This window comes from Trachurus japonicus, chromosome 7 (assembly GCF_045865225.1).
Source record: "Trachurus japonicus isolate A0001 chromosome 7, Traja_1.0".
NCBI classification, from domain to species: Eukaryota; Metazoa; Chordata; class Actinopteri; order Carangiformes; family Carangidae; genus Trachurus; species Trachurus japonicus.
Genome location: NC_140913.1, coordinates 33,672,044 through 33,697,788, shown reverse-complemented (window position 1 = coordinate 33,697,788; position 25,745 = coordinate 33,672,044). Strand labels below are relative to the sequence as shown.

The following is a 25,745-nucleotide window of genomic DNA, read 5'->3' as shown; positions in this document are numbered from 1 at the left end:
TGTGGGGTTTTAGGCACCGCATGGTTATTTATGGCGAGGAAAAGGTCATTGAGATGCAGTTAGAGACGGTTTTATTGCCCGTCTCAACAGTGCCATCATGTGTCCACTAGTCAGCCACAGATTGAGAAGCAAACAGACACAAACACAACACACACACACACACACACACACACATCTCTTTGTCCCTGTACAATCGCTTCTACACGTGAATAAAGAAAGATTGATGCACGACTGAGCTGCAAAACATCAAAACATCCTCCTGATGTCAATGAAAAGACCAGAGCATGAGGGATGCAGTGGGAATTTGACATTAAAGAATATCTCATATGCAAAGGAGTTTTTTTTTCATGTATTATAAATTCTTGATAAGTTAGCAGGACACTTCCTGTTGTCCTTCTGGGTTAAATTGACCCAATCTGTTCCCTTCCTCCATCTTTCCTTCTTTCCTTCTTTCCTTCTTTCCCTTCTTCCTTCCCTCTTCTTCCTTCCTTGAACAAATCTGTTCCCTACCTCCATCTTTCTTTCCTTCCCTTTTCCCTTCCTTCTTTCCACAATCCTTCCTTTCTTCCTTCCTATACCTTCGTCCTTACTTCTTCCTTCCTTTTTGACCCAATTGACCCAATCTCTTCCCTCCCTCCTTCTATCTTTCCTTCTTTCTTCCTTAACCCAACAATTCAGTCACTGTGTCAGGTGTCTCTCTCTTTTTTTGTTTTTTTAAAGCATCATTTTCTCTCTGGTCCCTCAGCTAATAGTAATTAGTATAAAAGTGCCTGTCCCATGGTGCTGCTCTCCTCTCCTCTCCTCTCCTCTCCTCTCTCCTGGTTGGCTCAGTCACATGAATCATCCTGCTTCCCTCCACGGGTTGTCACAAAAAATGAATAATTTTTTTTTTTTTAAATCAGCAGAGCATCAACTCTCAACATCAGTGCTGTCACACTCCCCGTGCACTCGTCATTAGTGCCAAACAGAGAGCAGAGCAGATGCTGTGGTGGTAAGTAACTAACCACCTGTGGAAACACACAGACTAACACTAACACTGTCCACAGATCTGTTTACAGCAGCACGGATCACTGGCAGTTTTAATCATCGTCTAACCGGCCTGACCTTTTTACTGATTTAAAACAAATGACAGGGACGTTTAATATATGCATCATCAGAGAGAGACAGAGAGTCACACACACACACACACACACACACTGCGCCATTAAAATGAAAATGCATCTGTTCTTGCTCACACTATCAGCCTCATTACCTTACCTTTCATTTGTGTCAACTGGATATGCAGCCAGCGAGGATCTCTCTCTGTGAGAAGTCCACTTATCATGAAAGATAATATCCTCCTCCTCTTCCTCCTCTTCTTCTTCCTTCCTCTGTCGGCTCCCCCTTTTTTTTCCCCTTCTTTTTCTTTTTTTTTTTGGTTCCCTCTCTGTGTGGCGTAGAGGGAATAGGAGCGCTGCCACAGGTGGCAGAAAACTACAGACACATCGTTAGTTAGTTAGACGTTTAACAATGCAAAGAAAGAGAGAAAAGAAAAGAAAAGAAAAGAAAAGGAAGAAAGGAGGGGTAGAGAATAAGGGAAAAGAAAAGGTGTCGCTGCCTGGCTGCAGCACTTAAATGAACAGCAGCAACATGTGGTTATACTGAAACTGTATTTATTCTCTTCTCTCCTCCTCCTTCTCCTCCTCCTCTCCCTCCCTCCCCAGAGTTAGAGGGAGAGAGGGAGAGATAGAGAGAGGGAGAGAGAGAGAGAGGGTCCAGTCTTTCCAATAAATATTCCCCTTCCCATCCCCGACGCGTCGAGAGCATCAGCATCAGCACCACCCACTCGCTCCTCCAGCTCTCCTCTCCCTCCCCGACATGGACGACAACAGGAGCCTCAGGTATCAGCTTATTAACAGCAGAGGATCCCATAATATATATATATACAATACTAACAGTCGCTTCTACACGTGAATAAAGAAAGATTCATGCATCATTGTGCTGCAAAACAACAAAACATCCTCCTAACGTCAATGAAAAGACCAGAGCATGAGGGATGCAGTGGGAATTTGACATTAAAGATGAAGATCTATATCTCATATGCAAAGGAGTTTTTTTCATGTATTATAAATTCTTGATAAGTTAACAGGACACTTCCTGTTGTCCTTCTGGGTTAAATTGACCCAATCTGTTCCCTTCCTCCATCTTTCCTTCTTTCCTTCCTCTCTCCCTTCCTTCTTTCCACAATCCATTAAATTGACCCAATCTGTTCCCTTCCTCCCTTCCTTCCTCCCTTCCTTCCCTCTTCTTCCTTCCTTGAATGAATCTGTTCCCTCCCTCCATCTTTCTTTCCTTCCTTTTTCCCTTCCTTCTTTCCACAATCCTTTTCCCCTCCCTTCCTTCCTTCCTTCCTTCCTTCCTTCCTTCCTTCTTCTTCCTTCCTTGAACAAATCTGTTCCCTCCCTCCATCTTTCTTTCCTTCCTTTTTCCCTTCCTTCTTTCCACAATCCTTTTTCCCTCCCTCCCTTCCTTCCTTCCTTGAATGAATCTGTTCCCTTTCCTTCCCTTTTCCATTCCTTCTTTCCACAATCCTTTTTTCCCTTCCTTCCTTCCTTCCCTCTTCTTCCTTATTGAACAAATCTGTTCCCTCCCTCCATCTTTCTTTCCTTCCTTTTTCCCTTCCTTCCTTCCTTCCTTCCTTCCTTCCTTCCTTCCTTCCTTCCTTCCTTCCTTCCTTCCCTCTTCTTCCTTCCTTGAACAAATCTGTTCCCTCCCTCCATCTTTCTTTCCTTCCTTTTCCCTTCCTTCTTTCCACAATCCGTTTTCCCTTCCTTCCTTCCCTCTTCTTCCTTCCTTGAACAAATCTGTTCCCTCCCTCCATCTTTCTTTCCTTCCTTTTTCCCTTCCTTCCTTCCTTCCTTCCTTCCTTCCTTCCTTCCTTCCTTCCCTCTTCTTCCTTCCTTGAATGACTCTGTTCCCTCCCTCCATCTTTCTTTCCTTCCTTTTTCCTTTCCTTCTTTCCACAATCCATTTTCCTTCCTTCCTTCCTTCCTTCCCTTACTTCTTCCTTCCTTTTTGACCCAATCTCTTCCCTCCCTCCTTCTATATTTCCTTCCTTCTTTCTATCTTTCCCTTTGTCCTTCCTTCCTTACTTCTTATACACACACTGTAACACCAAGAGAGAGAGAGAGAGAGAGAGAGGAGGAAAAACAGACTCATTACTCCCTCATATCACCTACAATGCCCCCTCTCTTCCCCCCCTTCCTCTCCTCCCTTCCTCCCTCTCTTCCTCCTGTGGTGTGACTGAAAGCCCTTAATGTTTTAAATCCAACGTGGGTGTTCGGCTGGCTGCCTCTTTGTTTTTGTGATCACTCGGTTTGATCCATCTGTTTTTTCTTTTTTGTTTTGTTTTGGTTTTTTTTTCTCTTCTCCGCGCGACAAGGTTGCCATGACAATTAATAAGTGTATATAAAGTCATTTTGGCACAAAGTCACGAAAATGTAGACGGTGTGTGTCTCTGTGTGTGTGAGAGAGAGAGAGAGAGAGGGTGGGGGGTTGGTTGGCTGAAACTCAGCATCCGCCTCCAAATTGAATTTACCTGCAGCCAATAAAACTTGGTCTTTACACACCTCCCTCCTCCTCCCCCTCCTCCCCATCACCTCTCTCCGCTGGCTGGCTTCTCACTGTCTTATCTGTTTTTCAACCTCTCCAACACAGTCGCACACACACACATACACACCAACACACACAAGAGTGAGGAGATTAAAGGCAAATTCAATTTACAATAAGAGGTTATGTTCTAGTATCACAGTAACGTACACGACTACAGCGACATGCAACAGCTATTTCCATTAATAATTCATCATGTGTATCTCAGTTTATATATGTATTTTATATATATATATATATATATTAAAGCAGAAGTAAGTGATATATTTGTGTTAATATAAGTCTTAAATAGTTATATCTTCCGACAGCATAGAGTGTTTGGTCTGAAACACAGGTCTGTCAGTCCCTCTGCTCTGCTCTGAGCCGAGGAGAAAACATTTATCGTATCCTACAGTTTTTATCCAATGAGGAGAGAGAACGGCATGCAGGGCTGTGTGTGCAGCCAAGGGACGCCGTGAATGTGGTGACGTAGGGACGAGGACTGTTATGGTGCGTTCAAGGAAACTCGTATTTTTCCGACCTGTGAAGTCGTACCAGTTCGATCTGGTACGAGTTCACCGGTCGGAAGTTACGAGTGGCCGTTATAGTGACTTTCACCGGTAAAACAGGTCGGAAAAACACGAGTGGGTTGCCTGGAACGCTACAAAGTCGTAAGTTGTGACTTGAAGCTGTAATTTACAATTTCAAAAGCCTACCTGGAACGCAGCATTAGCGAAAACGACCGGACCACTTACTTCTGCTTTAATCCTTCATACTGTTTTCATTTTCATCTTTTACATTTTCAAAACAACAGAAAAGGAAAAGGTCCCTCAGCAAAGGTTTGGGCCCCTAGTAGCTAGTAGCTATAGGAAAACTATCCCAGTGTGTAAATAGTAAATATCTTGTCTGATACCTTGGTCAAAGTTCTCTGAGAGCTCAAGTCTCGTGGATTTCCCATTCTTTTGCTGCTGCTGCTTTGTTTCCCTTTTTCACTCTGAAACTGTAGAAAACTACAATAATACACTGATATTGATTAAAATATTGGGAAAAAAAAGAGTGTTTCATGTTTAACTTTATGTCTTTTGGAGATCGTTTCATCTTCCACTTGATGAACTGTTTCAACATTAACAGACATTTTAGACCAGGGGGGGACAAACTTTTGCATAATACTCTCTCTGCTTGCTGGTTTCTCACTGTCTTATCTGTTTATCAACCTCTCCAACACAGTCGCGCACACACACACAATACACAGAGTGGGGAGATTAAAGGCAAATTCAATTTACAATAAGAGGTTATGTTCTAGTATCACAGTAACATACACAACTACAGTGACATGCAACAGCTATTTCCATTAATAATTCATCATGTGTAATCTCAGTTTATATAAATTATATATATATTAATCCTTCAGTGAGGCTGTCAGAGAATAAATTGTGTCATTTGTCCAAAAAATAAACGTTTGACAAGCGAGAACAAAGGGATGTTCTGTAATTTTTTTTTGCTTGAGAAATTACTCAGTGATTGACTCATCAATTAGTCCGTTAATTTCCTCAGCTCGACTCCTGAACAATGACTCCTCGTCGTCTCACCATCATACACAGGGTAATCAGGCATGGTGTGAACAGGAAGTTCTGATGAATTCATGCATTTCGTGCCCCTAAAATATTTCTGTCACCAATGTGTCAAGCACTGACTCCAGCTGTGGAGTACAGGAGCTGAAACATTGAGTCAATTAGCCAAGAGACAGGAAATTAATCTGCACCCCCCCCCCCCTAAAAGAAAGAAAAAAAATCAACTGATTAGTATTCCTGAGTTTTTACTGAATTTATTTGTAAATTGGATGTCCTTAGGTCTTAAATTGTTGATGGGAAAAACATGCTCTTTCTCTTGTTCAGTTTTACTACATGTCTAACATATCATTTTAAGGGAAATATTCCTTTAATTTTCATACTACATAGTACTGAACCCAATATATATAAAAAGAATATGGTAAGAATCATTAGTTGGAGCTATACTGTAAAATAAAAGATTACCATGAAAGTAATACTTTTTTTTTATTTTTTACTAACGTTATACTTTACATGACAAAACCAACATTAGTTGACAAGTAAACTTATCTAGTTGAACTTGAAAATATTTTATCTCACATATACACAGAATTAACAATGAGAGTTATAATGAAAGTAAACATTAGATTCATGAAATATAAATATATTAAGTATGAATAGGATGTAAAATAAATAAAACATATTTTTTAAGAGCATTATAAAAGATGAACAAAGTTAATGGTCAGTATAACTGATGAAATACCTTTTCATGTAGCGGTTCAGTGAAGATCATCTCTGATGGGTGTGTCAGCAGGTTCACTCGACAAACACACTGCGGTGCCTTCAGGGTATCCCTATAAACTCCGTAAATATCAAAACTGCTGTTAATTCCAACGCTTTCGATCGATCGTTGTCATATTTCCACATTACAGCAGACTATGCTACGGTTGTTTAACACCACCGTGAAATAATTATAGACGTTTATTTCAGCTACAACAGAAAAGAAAAAAAGTAGAGAAAATAAGTATGCAAGTTCATTTACCGCTTCGATTGGCTGCTTCCGGTTAAGAAGTTGTGATATTTCCGACGGCGGTGAAGGCAGCATCAGTGGTGCGGTCCAGCGGGTTGACGGCAGCAGCTCCACCGCCGTCTCGACGTCACCAGCGGCCACTCTCTCTATCACGCTGACATCAAACTTTTTGGATGAAAAGTGTTGTTTGTCTCGACAGAAACTTTTACATTTAATGTGTGAAAATGTCCGAGGACTCGTGGGCGCTGGCTGTCGATGTTCAAGAGGCGACGACTCCATCAGTGCAGGTGAGTTTTTTTTTTTTTTTTACAGTTTGGGAGGGTTTTTTTTTTTTTTTTTTAACAGGTGAACAACTCCTGTTTGAAAACCGACCGTTAGCAGCTAGCTTTGCTTACACACGCACTTTTGTTGCATAATTTCTTTCTTTTTGTCTTTGTTAAAAAGCTTTTAACGTGACGACCTGTGTTTTTTTTTCGTTTTTTCCAACTTTAGTTCGACTTTTCCAAGAAAGTTGATCGAGTTCGTGGTCCACGGAGCACCAGAGGAGACATCAACGGTGACTTTTTAATATTTCTCTCGCTGTTTAAAATCTCTGCTAACTGGTTTTTACCGCTGAGTAACGTTAATGGCGGGGGGTCCTCTGTCCCTCTGTTCCTCTGCTCCTCTTCTCCTCTCTTCTCCTCCACCTGTGCAGGCAACATTGTGCCGGAGAAGAGTGAAAATCATGGGAATGCGAATGGGAATGGAGGCTGGAGGAAAGACGCGGATAAGGTGGATCTGGCCGAGCAGTCGCTGCTCAACAAGCTGATCCGCCGCTCGCTGGTGCGGAACAGGAACCAGGTGGAGGTGCTGCAGAGAGACCCCACATCCCCCCTCTACTCCGTCAAGACCTTCGAGGAGCTCCGGCTGTGAGTCTGCAGAAAAGGGGAAGGGGAAAAAAAACATATATGTATATACACACACACAGCTCTGGAAAAAAATTAAGAGAAATTTGTTTTGAGAAACTACCGACAACATTTCTCCCAAAACTGAAAAAAAAAATTGTCATTTTGAGCTTTTATTTTAAAATATCAAGTCTTTTCAGACCTTGAATAATAATAATGCAAAGAAAACATGTTCATATTTATTCCTAAAGAACACAGCAAGAATATTTTAACTCAGGAAGAGTTTATAAATCAGTTTTAGTGGGATAATGTCAATGTTTAATCCCAGCAGTGGTTTTTATAATCTTCCTATAAAACCAGATGTGGTTCAGGTGATGACCTCATCAGTGTCTCATTAAAGGTGTACAGAAAAGAAAATTGAATTTGAGCCCACTCTGGATCATAAAATTAATGTAATAACTCATCTTTCAGACGATGTAGGTCAAACTTTGTGCAAAATTCTATTTTTGAGTAAATCTGGGATGAAAGTGTGTATTTTTTTTTCCGCATTGGATAATGCAGGCGCACGGATTATACGTCAGCCTGTACACGATTCATCAGCCACTGATATTGGATCCGTAATCCGTCATTCAAACGTCTGAGACACACACACGGAGCTCGGGCTCGCCCCAAGCTTTGAATATCCCGCCCGCTCGATAACGACCAATCAAATTCGTTTTCCTTACTCGGTAAACTCGTGTTGCAGCTCGTACAACTCGGCGCGACAAACAGGACAAACGGCCATTTCTGTACACCTTTAAGTAGAATGAGTTGTGTTTGTGTTGGTGTTTAAAAAAGAAAAGAAAAGAATGACTGTCATACATGTAGAGAGATGCTTTCTGGTTTTCCTATGTCAGGGTTCCCAAGTGTCCTGGAAAATCTGGAAAACCTAGAAAATGATTCACCAATTTTCCAGTCATGGAAAACACATAGAAAATGAGAAAAAAAAGTAAAATGTCCTGGAAAAGCTAGAGTTGTCCTGGGAAATGATTTATCACAGCTACCAGAGCTCTATTTGACTTTTTCCAGACCCTTCTAAATAAGGATTTCATTTAAAAAAGAAAAACATGTTTGTGCTGTTCTATGATAAATTTGTCATAATTTGTCAAATTAGAGCCATAGACTGCACATTTGTAAATCAGATTTCTGGGAGAGAGAATGAGAGAGAGAGGAATAAACATAGAAACAAATTGGTTAAATTTACAAAATAAGGTACCATTGCAGGGCTTGACGCTAAGCTTTTTTCCAAGTAGCACTGTGCTACCATGCTGAAAAATTTAGTAGCACACAACATTTTTTAGTAGCACAATAAAAATTTTGTAGTTTTGGTGAAAATATCATTTTCAAACAAATAAAGTAGATTTAGCCTATAATCCTAACCCTGTAGACTAATTTTTAATGTTTTAACTGGCTCTTTGCCTTAACAAAAATCAGGAAAGACAAACAATGCAAATATGTGTGAGAAAATAGAATATTTATTACAACCAATATTAGTTTTTAGTTTTATGCTGTATGTGTGTGCATGTGGCCCAGGGGTGGGGGTATTGATGAGCAGTGAACCTATATTTCCCTCAGTATAAAAAGCTGAACATTACATACAGGGCTCTACACTAAGATTTTTTAGGAGCACAATGAAAAATGTTGTAGCAGGCTGTTTAAGCCTTAAATAATGCTGAGGGTCCAACATGACCCATTTTTACATTTGAGAACAGTAAAAACACCAAACATTTTTCCTCAACAACCTGTCACACAAGCAGCTCCATGTTGCCCCTGTGTGATGTTCAGGGACAGGTCAGACAGGGAGCTTTGAGGTTGAAGTTTATATGAATGTTGCACTGTGAGACTGTGACCACATGTCAGCTGTTCTCACCGCGACAAGCGTTTTTTTTTTTTTTTTGATAGCTCCGCGGTAGCCTCGGAGGCCACGTACCACCTAAGGGCTTCCTTCACCTGGGGCAGAGCTCCGTGTGAAACAGTAGGAGAGACACAGCCCGAGACCGTGTACCGGAGGAAGAGGCAGGTCGAACGTGCACGGAAAAAAAGCGCATCGCACCGAATGTGCGCTGCTACGGTGTCGCCTTGGCGTGCATGACGCGCGTCTACCTTGAAAGTAATGTGCGGAAAAGACGTTACATCTGAACGGCCCCGATGTACACAAGCTTTAATCAATGCGGCGGCCAAAATCACCAAACAGGCAGGGGGGGCGGGGCGGGGGGGGATACTGCTCACGTTAAACAGCATGCAAAGCGGTGCATGCAGTTTCTGTCTGAGTCGCACTGATGCGACTGAATGCAATTTTTTATTCGCACGGGCTATTATCAACTCGCAAATGCGAGCAAAACTGTCGCACTGTCGAGCCCTGCATTGTCGAAAAGAACAATACAAAGCATGAATGGGGCAGGGGATGGATCAGTGTATGGCGTAAAAACTAATGTCTGTCAGACTGTAGCAGCTGGAAATGTCCTGGAAAACGATTTCAAGAAAAGAGTGGGAACCCTGTATGTGTTTGGGTAAAATTAACACTTTTGTTTAACCTACTGACACAATTTCTCCCAAATTTGAAATAAAAATATTGTCATTTAGAGCAGGGGTTCTCAACTAGTCTCACTCTGTTGCGACCCACTTTTATAGAATTCAAACCAAGATTATTTATTTTTTTTAAGCCTTTAAAAACTTAATTTGCTCTTTATTGAGCAAAGTGCATTTCAGAGCACATGAATGAAACTGAGGAGGACCATGACAACTGCATGTACGGAAGTGAATAAAAAAATATCAAACTGCACAAAATGGAGACCAACAAAATGATATATTTGACTTCTAATGCATCTCTGCATTCAGAGCATATTCACAAAAGTGAATAAATATCAAATAGCACAAAATAAAGACCCACAAAACAAAACAAGATTAACTGCATTCTGGCCACATTAATAAGAAACTGATATATTTGCATTCAGAGCAAATGGAGCAAATAATAAGAAAGTGAGGACCATTACAACTGCATGTGTTCACGTGATGCGTGCCTTTCAAAATAAGTTATTTTTCTAAATAAAAGACATGTCCAACATCAGATGTGCATTAAATATTATTTACTTTTTTGACCAGCTGTCCGCGACCCACCTTTGGGTCCCGACCCACCAGTTGAGAACCACTGATTTAGAGCATTTATTTGAAGAAAATGGCAACAGGTCAAAATAACAAAAAAAAAAATCTGGTGTTTTCAGACCTTGTATAATGCAAAGAAAACAAGTCCATATTCATTTCAAAACGTTTTAAACTTTGGAAGAGTTTAGAAATCAAAATTGGTGGAATAATTCAAAATTTTAATCGCAGCAGTGTTTTTTTTTATTTACACTGCTCAAAAAAATAAAGGGAACACTTAAACAACACGTCTTAGATCTCAATTAATGAAATATTGCAGTTTAAAATCGTTATTCAATATACCGGTATAGTAGAGTGTGTTGAGAACAAAAAAAAGAACAAAAATCTCTTTATTTTTTCCAGAGCTGTATAAGTCTCTGGAAACAAATAAGAGACCACTTTTGCAAATGTTTCTTAAAAGCATCTCTACATGTATCATTTTGAAGTGGTCTCAACTTAGACCACTCCCAAAATGATCAGTTCCTCTTGTTTTAATATTCATAGGTATGGGTTTGAGTAAAATGAATACTTTTGTTTCATTCTATAACCTACTGACAAAATTTCTCCCAAATTCTCCCAAACCTAAATAAATTGTTAAATTAACTTAAAAGAGGGGATAACAGCAACATGTGCCCCAGAAAAGTCTCATTCAACATGGGATAACAGAACCCATCAGTCTGAATTTTAATCCTGAGGAAATTTAAGGATACACTCAGTGATAGACAAGGATATTCTCACTAAAATGTTTTAAAGTGATCTGCAGGAGTGGAAATGACAAAATCACAGCAAGACTCCTGGCTGCTACAGAAACTCTTCACAAGCTGTGACATTTTCCACAAGTATTAAACCAGCAGGTTTCCCAAAGAACTGCTATTCTTTTATATTTTTGAAGCAAATTAAATGCAACCGAACAGCTCAATAACATTTAAAGGATCATCTTTTATCTACAGAGGATGTATTTGTACAAAATGTGTAATTTCCTCCGTCCTTGTTGAGCAGGAAGCCTGAGCTGTTGAAGGGCGTCTACAACATGGGCTTCAACAGACCCTCCAGGATCCAGGAGAACGCTCTGCCCATGATGCTGGCTCAACCGTGAGTTCATTTTCTCTCCTCTCTGAACTGCCGCTGAGACACGTAATCAATTCATCTATAAGTCAATGGGACAAGTAAGAATTTAAATGAACAGCGAAAGGAAAACGCCACAATAACTGCTGCTTCAAGCTCCAGTTGCCCTTTTGTCTTTTGTTTCATTGAAATTGAATTTGTCTCCATCCGATCGATAGAGATTCGATCGACTATTAAGATCAACTTTGTAGCTCCAAAATGCCCCGCAGCTATTGTCCTTTGATTTAGTTCCAACAACTAATAAAAATATAACGTTTTTGTTTCCTGTTATTGATTGATCATCTGTGTTTTCAGACCTCAGAATCTGATCGCTCAGTCTCAGTCCGGCACCGGAAAAACTGCTGCTTTCTCTCTGGCCATGATCAGCCATGTGAACCCCGCCAACAAGTGGACTCAGGTTTGAATATACTATGATAACATGTTGGTCCACGGGCCTGTCCCATTCCTCCACACTTGGCTCAGTGCGCTTGGTTACGCACACACTTTGGTGACGTTTTGCCGGCGGAACGTATATTTGCATATAGTGTGCAAGCATGGATTAAGTGGCCAAGCGTGTGGAGGGATATTTAAAAGCAATCGGGACAAACTTGACAAGTGCAGCCGTAGCACAACCACGACACACACATGCAGCACAGCAACAGTTTTAATCAACAGTGCTGCTGGATTACAGTCTCATCTACTCCAAAAGTGTCTCTATATAAGATTCAAATCATAAATGTGTAAGCCCAACTCTGTAAGTAAATAAAACAAACAAGAAAAACGGAAAAGAAATAAAAACATGAACGGAGCATGATGAATATAAAATATGACATTAAAGCAGAAGTAAGCGATCCGGTGGTTTTGGCTAACTTCCTGTCAGCCGATGGAGTTAGCGGTCCCCGCCCTCGTCCCTACGTCACCACATTCACGCGCATCCCTTGGCTGCACACACAGAGAGGACTGCCCCTTTATGCCGTTCTCTCTCATTGGATAAAGGTTGTAGGATACTAGGAAAGTTTTCTCCTCGGCTTACAGCAGAGCAGAGTGACTGACAGACCCGTGTTTCAGACCAAACACTCTATGTAAGTGATTGCTGTCGGAAGATAGAACTATTTAAGACTTATATTAACACAAACATTCACCTTACTTCTGCTTTAAAAAGTCATAATTATGAGATGGAAAGTTAATTTCATTTTATTGAAATTAATTCAATCGCATTTCCTGAACGTGGTTTGTGGCTCCCAGTGACGGCGGACTTCACCGTGGTGCATTGTGGGATTTATACTTGGCCAAATACCGCTCGGATGCGGTCTTACCATAAGTATGGGTAAAGTGCAAGTCAAACGCGCTGCACTTTCGGTCGTTGGAGAAATGGGACACACTTGCGCACTGACAGTAAGCCCATGAACGCACACGCCAAGAGCCCAAGTGTGTAAGTGTGATCGAGTGTGCATATTGGGACAGGCCCCATGTCTACATCCCCGTTTTGAGTGTACTAAATGAAATCTGCTTGGTTCTTCTTCCAGTGCCTGTGCATCTCGCCGACGTACGAGCTCGCCCTGCAGATCGGCCAGGTCATCGAACAGATGGGGAAGTTCTGTCCAGATGTGAAGCTGGCGTACGCCATCCGAGGGAACAGACGTAAGAACACGAGCAGGAGAATCATCGTCTCTCATGGGATTAGCAGTAAAACAGTCAATAGGGGAGCCTTTTAAAGGGATAGTTCAACATTTTGGGAAATTCACCTATCACCGTAATCCTTATAGTCAAAGCAGTAGGTTCATCACCTTTAATTGTCGGTGCATGTTGTTTTGAGATCAGCGGGGCAGAGCCGTGAGCTGCTCAGAGCTACGCTACGGAGGCTCATGGGATTTCTTGGTTTCCCTCATCAAACTCATCAAATACACAATCCAACAACTCCAAAACGCTCTGGTGGACAAGTTGTGACCTGCACATTCACCACGTTATGAGATAATAACACAACGTTACCAGCCAGAGTTGTTTTAGAGGGAAATGCAGAGACTGCTTGATGAAAAACTGTCCCTGAAGGCAACGCGCATCAGCGGTTTTGCATGTATTTCCCTCTAAAACAACTCTGTCTGGTAACTTTGTGTTATTATCTCATAGCGTGGTGAATGTGCAGGTCACAACTTGTCCACCAGAGCGTTGTGGAGTTGTTGGATTGTGTATTTGATAAGTTTGATGAGGGACAGGGGACCTGTACCATTCACCTCCATTGTGTTCACTGAGCAGCTCGCAGCTCTGCCCCGCCGATCTCAAAACAACATGCACCGATAATTAAACGATGAACCTACTGCTATGACTATAGGGATTATGGTAATGGGCCAATTTTCCAAAATGTAGAACTATCCCTTTAACATATCTGCGTGTTGTGTTGTGTTCAGTGGAGCGCGGCACCAGGCTGCAGGATCACATCGTCATCGGGACGCCCGGCACCATCCTGGACTGGTGCACCAAATACAAACACATCGACCCCAAGAAGATCAGCATGTTTGTGTTGGACGAGGCCGACGTGATGATCGCCACGCAGGGCCACCGCGACCAGAGCATCCGCATCCACAGGTGGGTAGGGAAAGAGTTTTCCCATCACGTTCAAACAAGCTGCTGTCGTCACATTATCGGGGAAATAGAAATTGAGAAAAATAGCCAAATGTCCTGGAAAAGCTTTGAGTCATGACACCAGCTGCCAGAGCTCACTTTGACTTTTTCAGACGGCACCAAGGATTTCTTTCCCAATCCTAGCGAGAAAACTATCGCACTGCAAAAACTCAAAGTCTTTCCAAGAATATTTGTCTTATTTCTTGTCAAAATGTCTCATTTCTAGTCAAAACTCATCTCTTTCCACTTAAAATAAGACTCATCACCTAAAAAATAACTTGTTTTTTGATCATTTTCACTTGTTTCAAACAAATTTTCACACGAAATAAGTAGAAAAATCTGCCAGTGAAAGCTAATTTTTTGTGTTTCTAATAAGGAAGAAAAACTTGCTCCACTATCAGATTTTTCTACTTATTTCAAGTGAAAATCTGCTTGAAAGAAGTAAAAAGTGTCTAAAAACAAACTACTTTTTATGTGATGAGTCTTATTTTAAGTAGAATGAGATTTGTTTTGACTAGAAATGAGACAAATATTCTTGGTAAGATATTTGAGTTTTTGCAGTGCGACATTGAATTGATGAGTGTCTCCAGTGTTGGACCTGTTGTCTTCTCTGATGAAGGACGGATAGATAGTGACAGAGAACTGAAAACAACATGTTTTTGCCTTGTTCTATGATAAAATTGTCTTAATTTCTAAGCATGTAAGATATTATTTCAAGATTTCCTCTTCCCTCTCGTCCTGCAGGCAGCTGTCGAAGGACTGCCAGATGCTGCTGTTCTCCGCCACCTTCGAGGACTCGGTGTGGCGGTTTGCGGAGCACGTGGTTCCCGACCCGAACATCATCCGGCTGAAGCGCGAGGAGGAGACGCTGGACACGATCAAGCAGTTCTACGTGCTCTGCAAGGAGAAGGAGGATAAGTTCACGGCGCTCTGCAACCTGTACGGCAGCCTCACCATCGCTCAGGCCATGATCTTCTGCCACGTACGTCCAGAGAGTTCAACACGTTCACACCTGGGTTGTGTCCGAAATAACTCACTCATTCCCTCCTCCCTACTCACTATGTAGTGAATTCAATATAGTGGACTATATAGTGGACTCACTGGTCAAATGAAAAAACACTTTCGGACACTACTCCGCCGCACAGTTAATGACGTATTACGTTGCGTAATTAGAACGTTCCGACCGCAATCGTAACGGCCGGTGTAGTTACCATGGATACAACCATGGTAGGTACCAACATAAAAAGAGGAGTAAAGCAATATATTAAGGTAATATAAGCATCAAAATTTGTTCAATCAAACCCACATAGTTTGAAACCACGTTCAAAACACACAGAGCCACTCACAACTAAGCATAAGGTCCGCTAGCTTAATGCTAACGTATAATGTAAAAGCTCATAGACGGGCTAACAGAAATTAGCATCGAGCCTGTGGTCAGTTTATAACGCTTGTTAGGAAATTTGCTCCGACATTCGTTTTGGGAGTCTGTTGAAGCCGCGACCGGACAACTCTGGCAGCTGGACACATTTATTGAGGCTGCTGCACTACTTCATTTATTTGGTAGCTACACCGGTCGTTCTGGGCCGCTGTGGTAACAGCATCGATCCATGACCGCAATGCATGATGGGATATCTTGCTCCGTTTAGTGACCATCGGATGTTCACTACATTTCGTGGTGAATTGTGGGATAGATTCAGTGCACTATATAGTGAACATTAATAATCACTAGACATTCGGACACCACTACAACATGGCATGGTCACTATATAGTGAGTAGGGGGGATTTCGGACACAGCCCTGGTGTTGTGTTGTGTTGCAGTAGGAAGCTGTTGTTCTGTTTCGCTGATGCTCTGTTGTTTTGTTTTGTTTTTTCCTTTCAGACTCGTAAAATGGCCGCTTGGCTGACTGCACACCTGACCAAAGAGGGCCACCAGGTGGCGTTGCTGAGCGGAGAAATGACGGTGGAGCAGAGAGCCGCTGTCATCGAGCGCTTCAGGAACGGGAAGGAGAAGGTGCTGGTGACCACCAACGTCTGCTCCAGAGGTGAGGGGGCGTCTGTGAAACTCTCCTAAGCTTTTATTTGCTTCAGCTGCCTTTTATTTAATTTAGAAACAAATCTTATGATCAGCAAAGATGGAAAATATATTCAAATATATCAAATCGTTCTGTTCTGACGGGTTAAAAGAGTAAGAATAGAAGGAAAGAGCTGGGTCCAGACAAGTTTAGCCCTCAAATTGGATCCTTCATTCCTTCCACAGTCCCTTTTCCCTTCCTTCTTTCCTCCCTTCTTCCCCTTCTTCCTTCCTTGAACAAATCTGTTCCCTCCCTCCTCTTTCCTTCCTTCTTTCCACAATCCTTTTTTCTTTTTCGTCCTTACTTCTTCCTTCCTTCCTTCTTTCCACAGTCCTTCCTTCATCCTTACTTCTTCTTCCTTTTTTTGGTTTTGGTTTTGATCCAACTGACCTGATCTGTTCCCTATCCCTCCATCTTTCTTTTCTTCCGTTCCTTCTTTCCCTTCCTCCTTCCTTCTTCTTCCTTCCTTGAACAAATCTATTCCCTCCCTCCTCTTTCCTTCCTTTTTCCCTTCCTTCTTTCCACAATCCTTTTCCCCTCTCCTCCTTCCTTCCTTCCTTCCTTCGTCCTTACTTCTTCCTTCCTTTTTGACCCAATCTGTTCCTTCCCTCCTTCTATCTTTCCTTTCTTTTCCCCTTCCTTCTTTCCTCCCTTCTTTCCCTTTGTCCTTCCTTCCTTCCTTCCTTCCTTCCTTGACGCAGGAGAACAGGAGGGTTGAGTTTAATCAGCACCAATTAAACTTAGAGGAAATGCACAGACTTCCTCTTTTGGCTGCATTTTGGCCGAGAGTTTATGCTCGTGCGTCCGGTCGTATCGGTCCAGTCAGTGTAGGAAAAGAATATAAACAGTAAATTCACTCAGAGTGAGGGTTATTTTGAAACTGGTTCAGTCAAATGACTCATCACAAATAAAAGCAGCAATTCAGCATCTTCACTTTCATTCACAGTTTTCCACCTCTTGACTTTTCTAAATAAGAAAATCACCAGTTTTTTTCTACGACGTATCTGAAATGCAGGTTCATTTTCTCCTTTTAGATCTGGTTGATTTAACACATACAACAGAAATGTGTAAAAACTTAAAAGCCTTTGTGTTTATACACTTCCAGAGCTGAGCAGTGGTTCTAATATAAAGATTAAAGTGTGATCGTTCTTCATATTAAACTACTATCTGTGCAACACAGGGAACGAGTTAAATCTGTCATTTATAAACATAAACTTTAAAAATGGCAGCAAAGACACTTTAATAAACTGTTATATTCCATCTCATTAGTTTGGTATTTTGGTCGATGTTGGGAGGTGAACTGAAGTTGTTTTAGCTGATAAATCCTCCCCTATAGACATAACAGCATTTTACTATGAATAATAAGAGTCTAATATGATTAAAACACAAGACAAAGAACAACTGGAACCTCTCTAAGTCGTTATGATGAAGGAAAATCTTATGTTTTAGTTTCTAAAGTGTAAATACAGGATATGAAGATGTGAGAAACCTGCAGAAATCTGGAAAATTTAAAAGCGTAGCTGCTCAGATCTTCATGTTTACACACTAGTGGTTGTAATATAAAGATTAAAATGTGATCATTTTTCATATTAAACTAATGTCTGAGTTAAATTTGTTATATAAACCTAAAGAAAACTTAATCTTTTATATTCCATTTTATTAATTCTGTATTAATCTGGAGCACACATTCATTTAGAAGTTTAATTGGACCGATAGGGAACTCTAGCACGAATGAAGCAGCTTAGAAAGGGCTCAAACAGGCGATCGTGGGCTTTAACTTAAAGAAAATAGAAATAGACCCGGCTTCTAATTAAGATACTGCTTTTTCATTAGAGAATCTACAGTATCTCAAACGCATCATTTGTGGCGTTTTTTGTTTCCAGGTATTGACGTTGAGCAGGTGTCGCTGGTGGTGAACTTCGACCTTCCCGTGGACATGGACGGGAACGCCGACAACGAGACGTACCTGCACCGGATCGGCCGCACGGGACGCTTCGGCCGGCGAGGCTTCGCCGTCAACATGGTGGACAGCAAACACAGCATGGACATCATCAACCAGATCGAGATGCACTTTAGTAAGTTCCTGTTTCTCTCACTTTTACCACATCATACAGCCAATGTTAGGATCTTAAAGGACAATTCCGGGCAAATTCACCTCGGGGCTGTATGTTCCTAACATTTTAGGTCTAAAAGAAGGAATCTGCAGATGTTCAGTTTAATGTCTCCTGTTTTGTGGTAGTTGTGTCTGTCCCTGCATCGCCACGGCAGCGATGAATGGGAGCGGATTGAAGTTCTGCTGCTTAGGCTGTTTCCATCCCTCAAAGCCACAGACAGCGTCAGATGGCGGCTCAAACATGCAGCCAGAAGTTTATTTACTTCAAGAGTTGATATTCCTGTGTTTATGACACAAACGGAGCTTCTGACTGCACGTGAAAACACCGCGCATGGCAACTTGGGTCTCGCACGAAACTTCTGGCTGCATGTTTGAGTCGCCGTCTGACGCTGTCTGTGGCTTTGAGGGATGTAAACAGCCTAAGCAGCAGAACTTCAATCCGCTCCCATTCATCTCTGCCGTGGCGATGCGGGGACACAACTACCGCAAAACACGAGACATTAAACTGAAAATCTTCAGATTCCTTCTTTTAGACCTAAAATGTTAGGAACATACAGCCCCGAGTTGAATTTGCCTGGAATCGTCCTTTAAGTTGTCCTTCTCTTCTCTCTTTCTTTCTTACAGACAGGAGAATCACAAAACTGGACACGAGCAACCTGGAGGAGATGGAAAGCCTGATGAGCTGAACGCTCGGCTCCATGAACTACCGACGCACTGAGGCAGTTAGACGTGTTACCTCAAATGTGACTTGAGTTCTTTTTCAAGGGTTTATTGTTTGCATTTCTATTGTTTACAGGAGAGAAAGAGAAAGGAGAAAAAAGATGCTAATGTTGATTATGCAAAATCTAGTGTGCCAAAGTTTCCACTTGGATTTTCTTTTTGACATGTCCGACTCTGATCACTGAAGTCACCTTAAGCCTTTAAGCTGCGTCTCGCTGAGACTCTAAACTAACCACACGTTGTTGAAACAGTGGAGCTGAAGAAGGGTGCAGATGATATTATTGTTCAAGGTTTGCTGTGCTGTGTTTTTGGATTATTTGAAGTGTTATTATTATTATTATTATTATTATTGAATGAGACCTAATGTGTCTCTCAGATGTTTGCATGGCTTGATGAAGGCTGAGTTGTGACTTGAAGCATTTTATGGTTTAAAAAAAAATGCCTTTTTCAGTGTAGTGGTAGTTTTTGGTTTGTGATGCAGCTTAATTTGGTTGTGATATCAGTTTTTTGTGTGGATTAAGAAAAAAAAAGAGAAAAGAATTAATAAATAAATATACTGTCACATTTAAACCTGTTGAGACAGTTTATTATTCTGCTGGTGTTTTACAGCAGCTTTGGCTTATCAGAGGAGTGAGATCATCACACCGGCTGAATCAGTTTCTGAGAAGCAATATAATGGAAAAAAAGAAAAAAATACAGAAAATATTCAAGATGTTCAACAGATAAGAAGTCTGTAACCTACTAATTCTTTGTGCACTTTATTGCGTTATTGTCTTAATAAATCTTTTTCCAGAGTGAGATAAAAGTTGTCTCGTTTATGTTGAAAGACGTTCAGTTCCGTAAGTTTTATATTATAGTTTAACTCGTGAACACAGCTTTTATCTGCCCACTGATTTATGACTTCAAAATCTAAACAGTAAATTCACAGAGTGAGGGTCATTTTGAAACTGGTCCAGTCAAATGACTCATCACAAATAAAAGCAGCAAATCAACATCTTCAGTTTCATTCACATTTTTTTTTACGACTGGGACTTTTCTAAATAAGAAAATCACCTGAGTTTTTCTACAATGCATCTAAAATACAGGTTAATTTTCTCCTTTTGATCTCAATAATTCAACACATACAACAAAAATATGTTTACACACTTCTAGTGGTTCTAATATAAAGATGTGATCATTCCTCATATTAAACTACTATCTGTGCAACGTAGGGGAATGAGTTAAAATTAAAATATATAAACATTAACTTTAAAAATGGCAGCAAAGACACTTTAATAAACTCTTATGTTCCATCTCATTAGTCTGGTATTTTCCTGCTAATGTGCTAATCTTGTGATATTTATATGTTGGGAGGAAGGTGTGGTCTTATTCAGGTTTAATCCATTTTCATGAAATAGAAACTGAAGTTGTAAAAAAAGCCATTACGGTACTATGAATATTAAGAATCTACTATGATTTATCCACAAGACAAAGAACAACTGGAACCTCTCTAAGTCGTTATGATGAAGGAAAATCTTATGTTTTAGTTTCTAAAGTGTAACTACAGGATATGAAGATGTGAGAAACCTGCTGTTTAAAAAGAAAAGTCCATCCTTAGTGAGATATTTTTTTTAACTCATCCCAGAGATGCAACAGAAATCTGTAAAATTTAAAAGCGTAGCTGCTCAGATCTTCATGTTGACACACTGGTGGTTGTAATATAAAGATTAAAATGTGATCATTTTTCATATTAAACTAATGTCTGAGTTAAATTTGTCAAATAAACCTAAAGAAAACTTCATAGAAAAAGAAACTTAAATAATCTTTTATATTCCATTTTATATTATATTCCATTTTTTACAGGAAACCACCGTCTGATTTGAGACTCGGCTTTTCATTTGAGAATTTACAGTATCTCAAACGCATCATTTGTGGCGTTTTTTGTTTCCAAGTATAACTACAGGATATGAAGATGTGAGAAACCTGCCGTTTAAAAAGAAAAGTCCATCCTTAGTGAGAGTGTGCTGGAGGTTTTTTGGAGACTCATCCCAGAGACGCATCCTCCTGCACATGAGGTCAGAGGCAGGGCCGTTGCTAGGAATTCTGGGCCCCCTTAAAGAATACTAAAGTGGGCCCCTCCGCCTAACTTTTCCAGTTTTTTTTCTTAGACTACGTATGTATTATCATTTTTTATTTAGCCTACCTTGTTTTGATGCTTATGCAGCATTACACTGCAAAAACCCAAGTATCTTACCAAGAATATTTGTCTTATTTCTAGTCAAAATGTCATTTCTAGTCAAAACAAATATCATTATACTTAAAATAAGACACATCATATTAAAAGTAGCTTGTTTTTAGACACTTTTTTACTTCTTTCAAGCAGATTTTCACTTGGAATAAGTAGAAAAAATCTGATAGTGGAACAAGTTTTTCTTCCTTATTACAAGCACAAAAAACATGTTTTCACTGGCAGATTTATCTACTTATTTCAAGTGAAAATTAGTTTGAAACAAGTGAAAATGATCTAAAAACAAGTTAATTTTTAGGTTATGAGTCTTATTTTAAGTGGAAAGAGATTAGCTTTGACTAGAAATGAGACATTTGGACAAGAAATAAGACAAATATTCTTGGAAAGATGTTGAGTTTTTACAGTGTACTATGAGTATTAGTCAGGGTCTTACACAGAATAAATCAGTCATACAAAGATTAGACTACTGGGGTTTTTTATGGGCCCCACTGGGCGCTGGGCCCCTAGAATTATCATCACCTTTCTCCCCTATACAACGGCCCTGGTCAGAGGTCAAATATCCACGTGACAACAGGAAAAACACATTTCTGGCGGCTCAGAGAGATCAGTTCAGCTCAGTCCTGATCCACCACAGTCTGAGAGATGCACAGCACCGATCGGTTCAGGATGCCGCACTGGGCCAGGGTCCGGTCCATGTCGGTGAAGCTCCTCCGCGGAACGTCCATGGTCTCGACGGAGGAGGCGTCTCCGTAGCTGGACCCGAACCGGGACTCGGCGCTGGCTCTGACCGCCAGCAGAGTGTCGGTCGGCTCGAAGTGCTGCTGAAACCTTCGGCCACACGGAGCCCTGATGGCCAAGAGGAGCCGGCTGCTGCTGCTCGGTGCTGGTGCTGGTTCTGGTCCTGGTTCTGGTCCTGGTCCTGGTTCTCCTTCTGGTCCTGGTCCTCGTTCTCCTTCTGGTCCTAGTCCTGGTTCTGGTTCTGGTCCTGGTCCTGGTGCTGGTCCTGGTCCTGGTGGCTTGGGCCGGATCCTGAGTGTCAATGTCAATGTCAATTTATTTATAGCACATTTCATATGGCAAGCATAAACTCAATGTGAAGAGTTCATTTGCAAAAGCAGATAAGTGCCATTTTGAAAAAAAAATGAGCTGAGGCTTTGTTATTATTCTTTGCATAGTGTTGTTTTCAATAAAACTTTATTTTTTTGAGATATGTCTGTTTTGTTACATCTCAAAGTCACTCAACTTTGGTTTGACTGATATCATCTTATGTAAATAAAAAAATGAAGTTATCTGCTTTTGCAAATGAACTCTTCACATTGAGTTTATGCTTGCCATATGAAATGTGCTATATAAATAAATTGACATTGACTTCATGTGTTTCATAATATATAGCAAGATGCAATACATGTGAGTTACATATTAAAACAGAAGCCAATGTGTTAAGACAAACAAACAAACAAAAAACTAATAAAAAGCTTGCGAGAACAGGTATGTTTTAAGATTACACTTAAAAGAAGATGTTGTTGGAGATGAGCGGAGTTCAATGGGTAAAGAGTTCCATAGTGTTGGACCATAATAAGGGGCAACTCAATGTGCTTTATAGCATAGAAACAAAACATTTAAAGGTACAATATGTAAGAAATCTAAAGCAACTGCTTGTAAAATCGTCCTAATATGTCACAGAGACTCAGGAATAATGTTCATATAACATACTGAACTCACCAACAACAATCCTACAGCCAAGATATTCGCATTAAAAATTTTTTTTTGCAGACCGCAAATCATGTTTGTTTTGAATTTCTATGGTTGGCAATGGTGTCGCCACCCAGCGCGTTCTCCCAGTCACAGCGTCTGTGGCATTTCAGCCTCTGGGTTGCCAGTTAAGCTTCCACTGAGCTGCAAATACGGCTGGGAGATAAAACGAGATCATGAAAAAAAAAAGATTGTGTTCTATTATCGGTTATTAAAGCTAAAGGGAAGAATTACAAAGTGAAAGTTAGAAAAGAGGAAAGAGGAAATGTGGCGAAATGGAGCCGATGGTAAATGAAGTGATTGGGAACATGTCGCCTGTCTCTGGTCGTCATGTTTTATGATCCATCGTCAGAAAGTGGAGGAGAAACCACAGACTGTAAAGGAATGAAACGGAGCAGCTCGTGTCGTTTATTCTGTGGTATAAGACGTCTCGGCTCATCTACGGCGTGAAGAACACGCACTAAGGCTCCTGTAGATGCAGGGTTACAGTGTCTGTGTGTGTGTGTGTGTGTGTGTGTGTGTGTGTGTGTGTGTGTGTCAGCGCTGCACACACAGACGAAGCGTAGGAGCGGTAATGTAACTGTTAACGATAACTTGCAGATCACCTGAGTGACGTGAACTCCGCTCGTACTGTAGTTACTGTGAGTCAGAGCAATAAAACAGTGAGGTTGTTGATGAATATTTAGCTTTTTACTTTAGCTTTGAGACTGACTGAGTGAGCACAGCGAAGGTTAGCGTGTCTCTGTCTGGCAACCTCGAGTCTGGTGGGTAGGGGAGGGGGGACAACGCGCTGCTGTGTTTTGAATTTGACTGCAGCAACAATTTTGGCCACATTCTTACATATTATACCTTTAACAGTAAGAATTGGGGGAAAAAAACTGAAACATACGATTTAAAAAATAAAACCCAAAATAGTGAAAATTGGAAACATTAAACACAATTAAAAGCAAGAAAAAAAGAAAGTACAGAAAAAAAGAGAAGGAAATATGGTGAATGCTGAAAGCTGGAAGCTGAATGAGCTGAATAAATTGTTGAAACAATGCAGAATTAAAGCAGAAGTAAGCGATCCGGTCGTTTTGGCTAATGCTGCGTTCCAGGCAGGCTTTTGAAACCGTAAATTACAGCTTCAAGTCACAACTTACGACTTTGTAGCGTTCCAGGCAACCCACTCGTGTTTTTCCGACCTGTTTTACCGGTGAAAGTCACTATAACGGCCACTCGTAACTTCTGACCCGTGAACTCGTACTAGATCGAACTGGTACGACTTCACAGGTCGGAAAAACACGAGTTACGGGTTGCCTTGAACGCACCATAACAGTCCTCGTCCCTACGTCGCCACATTCACGCGCATCCCTTGGCTGCACACACAGCCCTGCATGCCGTTCTCTCTCCTCATTGGATAAAAACTGTAGGATACGAGAAAAGTTTTCTCCTCGGCTCAGAGCAGAGCAGAGTGACTGACAGACCCGTGTTTCGGTCCAAACACTCTATGTAAGTGATTGCTGTCGGAAGATATAACTATTTAAGACTTATATTAACACAAAAATATCGCTTACTTCTGCTTTAAGTGAAGAAATTGGCTGAAGCAATCTTGAAAAGACGAAACAATATGATATCTGAAGAGTAAAACTAAAACATGTAAGAAGCAGTAGGCTGTATGAAATGTTTGGAAATTACTTGAATGGTTGAAGATTAGTATGAAGAAATTGAAAGTCTTAAAGGGATAGTAGCATTTTTTAAAAGTGTGGTTGTATGATGTACAAATAGCCCCTAAGTACTTTAATTGCAGTAGAAGACTCTCTGCACTCCTCCCGTTAGCAACGCCAGCCCATAGCCCTGCCCAGAGATCTACAATTGTGAACAGACCCAAATAAACCAACTCACTTATCCCTCCGCCCAGCGTTAGCGCCTGCTGATCAGCAGTTGGTTAGGTCCAAATAAAAACTGCGTTTTTCCTGCACTTTGAGGGGCTGGAAAAAAAATGATATTATAGCGAACAATGGAACAGTGTATTTTTTTTTTCAGGTAAAACCTCTTTTAATCTGCGAAAATAGGCCGTTTCTTTGGGTCTGTTCACAACACTGTATGTTGTAAATCTCTGGGCAGGGCTATTATGGGCTGGCGTTGCTAACGGGAGGAGTGCAGAGAGTCTTCTACTGCAATTAAAGTACTTAGGGCTATTTGTAGATCATACAACCACACTTTTAAAAAAATGCTACTATCCCTTTAAGTCAAATATATTTAAAACTTACAGCTTGAAAACATTGTTGAACATGACTTATATAGATGAAACAATATCTGAAGAGTAAAACTAACAGTCAGTTTGCAGCATGAAATATTGATATAAAACAACTTTCTAGAGGATTTACAGTGCAAATTCAGTTCCCATGAAAAGAGAAATGTTTTTAACCTGGATTCATGTGCAGGGCAGAGATCCAGCTCCTCCTGCAGCAGCATGGCACCATGATGATGATGATGATGATGGTGGTGGTGGTGGTGGTGGGACAGGCTGAGCTTGGACATGTCCTCCCCCAGGCTGGCTGTCTCCTGTCGCCTCTCTATGGACGGCAGCACCTTGTACTTGTTCAGAGACGGAGGAGGAGCAGCTGGAGCCTGATGCAGCAGCTGCATCACCTCCTCCTCCCGGCTCAGCGGCCCAGAGGAGCCAGAGGAGGAACCAGAGGAACCGGAGGAGGGGGGCGGCCACATGACGGGCTGTGACCGGGAACGGAGCGCTCTGTCCGGCCTGCTGCGGCCGGGAGAGCCCGGTGGAGACACGGGGCTCCGCTGGCTGCTGCTGCTGCTGCTGACAGCCGCTCTGCTCCGGCCCTTGGACGACTTTGGTCTTGTTAGATGCATTGAAAAGTAAAAA

The 25,745-nt window shown here is 41.1% G+C and overlaps 3 protein-coding genes across 3 annotated transcripts in view; 1 reads left to right on the top strand and 2 right to left on the bottom strand.

Moving 5' to 3' along the window:
• vwa5b1 (von Willebrand factor A domain containing 5B1) overlaps positions 1-1,389 on the bottom strand; it is a 60,605-nt gene extending 59,216 nt beyond the window's left edge. The window contains exon 1 of the mRNA XM_085782998.1: positions 1,258-1,389. The gene's annotated coding sequence lies outside the window, so the exon portion shown is untranslated. The remainder of the gene's footprint in view (positions 1-1,257) is intronic.
• A 4,939-nt stretch (positions 1,390-6,328) lies between these two features.
• Positions 6,329-19,429, top strand: ddx19a (DEAD-box helicase 19a). The gene is made up of 11 exons (XM_085782945.1): positions 6,329-6,491; positions 6,697-6,760; positions 6,899-7,112; positions 11,265-11,357; positions 11,685-11,787; positions 12,896-13,010; positions 13,775-13,952; positions 14,733-14,970; positions 15,869-16,031; positions 17,945-18,136; positions 18,799-19,429. The coding sequence occupies exons 1-11, from the start codon at positions 6,429-6,431 to the stop codon at positions 18,858-18,860; spliced, it is 1,485 nt and encodes a 494-aa protein (XP_085639071.1). The 5' UTR covers positions 6,329-6,428; the 3' UTR covers positions 18,861-19,429.
• Positions 19,430-21,670: 2,241 nt separating this feature from the next.
• On the bottom strand, positions 21,671-25,745 carry ubxn10 (UBX domain protein 10). The gene is made up of 2 exons (XM_085783243.1): positions 25,357-25,745; positions 21,671-22,004 (listed from the first exon to the last, which is right to left on the bottom strand). The coding sequence occupies exons 1-2, from the start codon at positions 25,730-25,732 to the stop codon at positions 21,736-21,738; spliced, it is 645 nt and encodes a 214-aa protein (XP_085639369.1). The 5' UTR covers positions 25,733-25,745; the 3' UTR covers positions 21,671-21,735.

Excerpts from the sequence above, each read along its gene's own strand:
- ubxn10 (XM_085783243.1), bottom strand. The coding sequence starts at position 25,732 with ATGCATCTAACAAGACCAAAGTCGTCCAAGGGCCGGAGCAGAGCGGCT. Across the intron at positions 22,005-25,356 it reads CCACCACCACCACCACCACC|CACCGAGCAGCAGCAGCCGG; the intron begins ATCATCATCATC and ends AACCAGCACCAG.
- ddx19a (XM_085782945.1), top strand. The coding sequence starts at position 6,429 with ATGTCCGAGGACTCGTGGGCGCTGGCTGTCGATGTTCAAGAGGCGACG. Across the intron at positions 7,113-11,264 it reads ACCTTCGAGGAGCTCCGGCT|GAAGCCTGAGCTGTTGAAGG; the intron begins GTGAGTCTGCAG and ends CTTGTTGAGCAG. Across the intron at positions 14,971-15,868 it reads AGGCCATGATCTTCTGCCAC|ACTCGTAAAATGGCCGCTTG; the intron begins GTACGTCCAGAG and ends TTTTCCTTTCAG.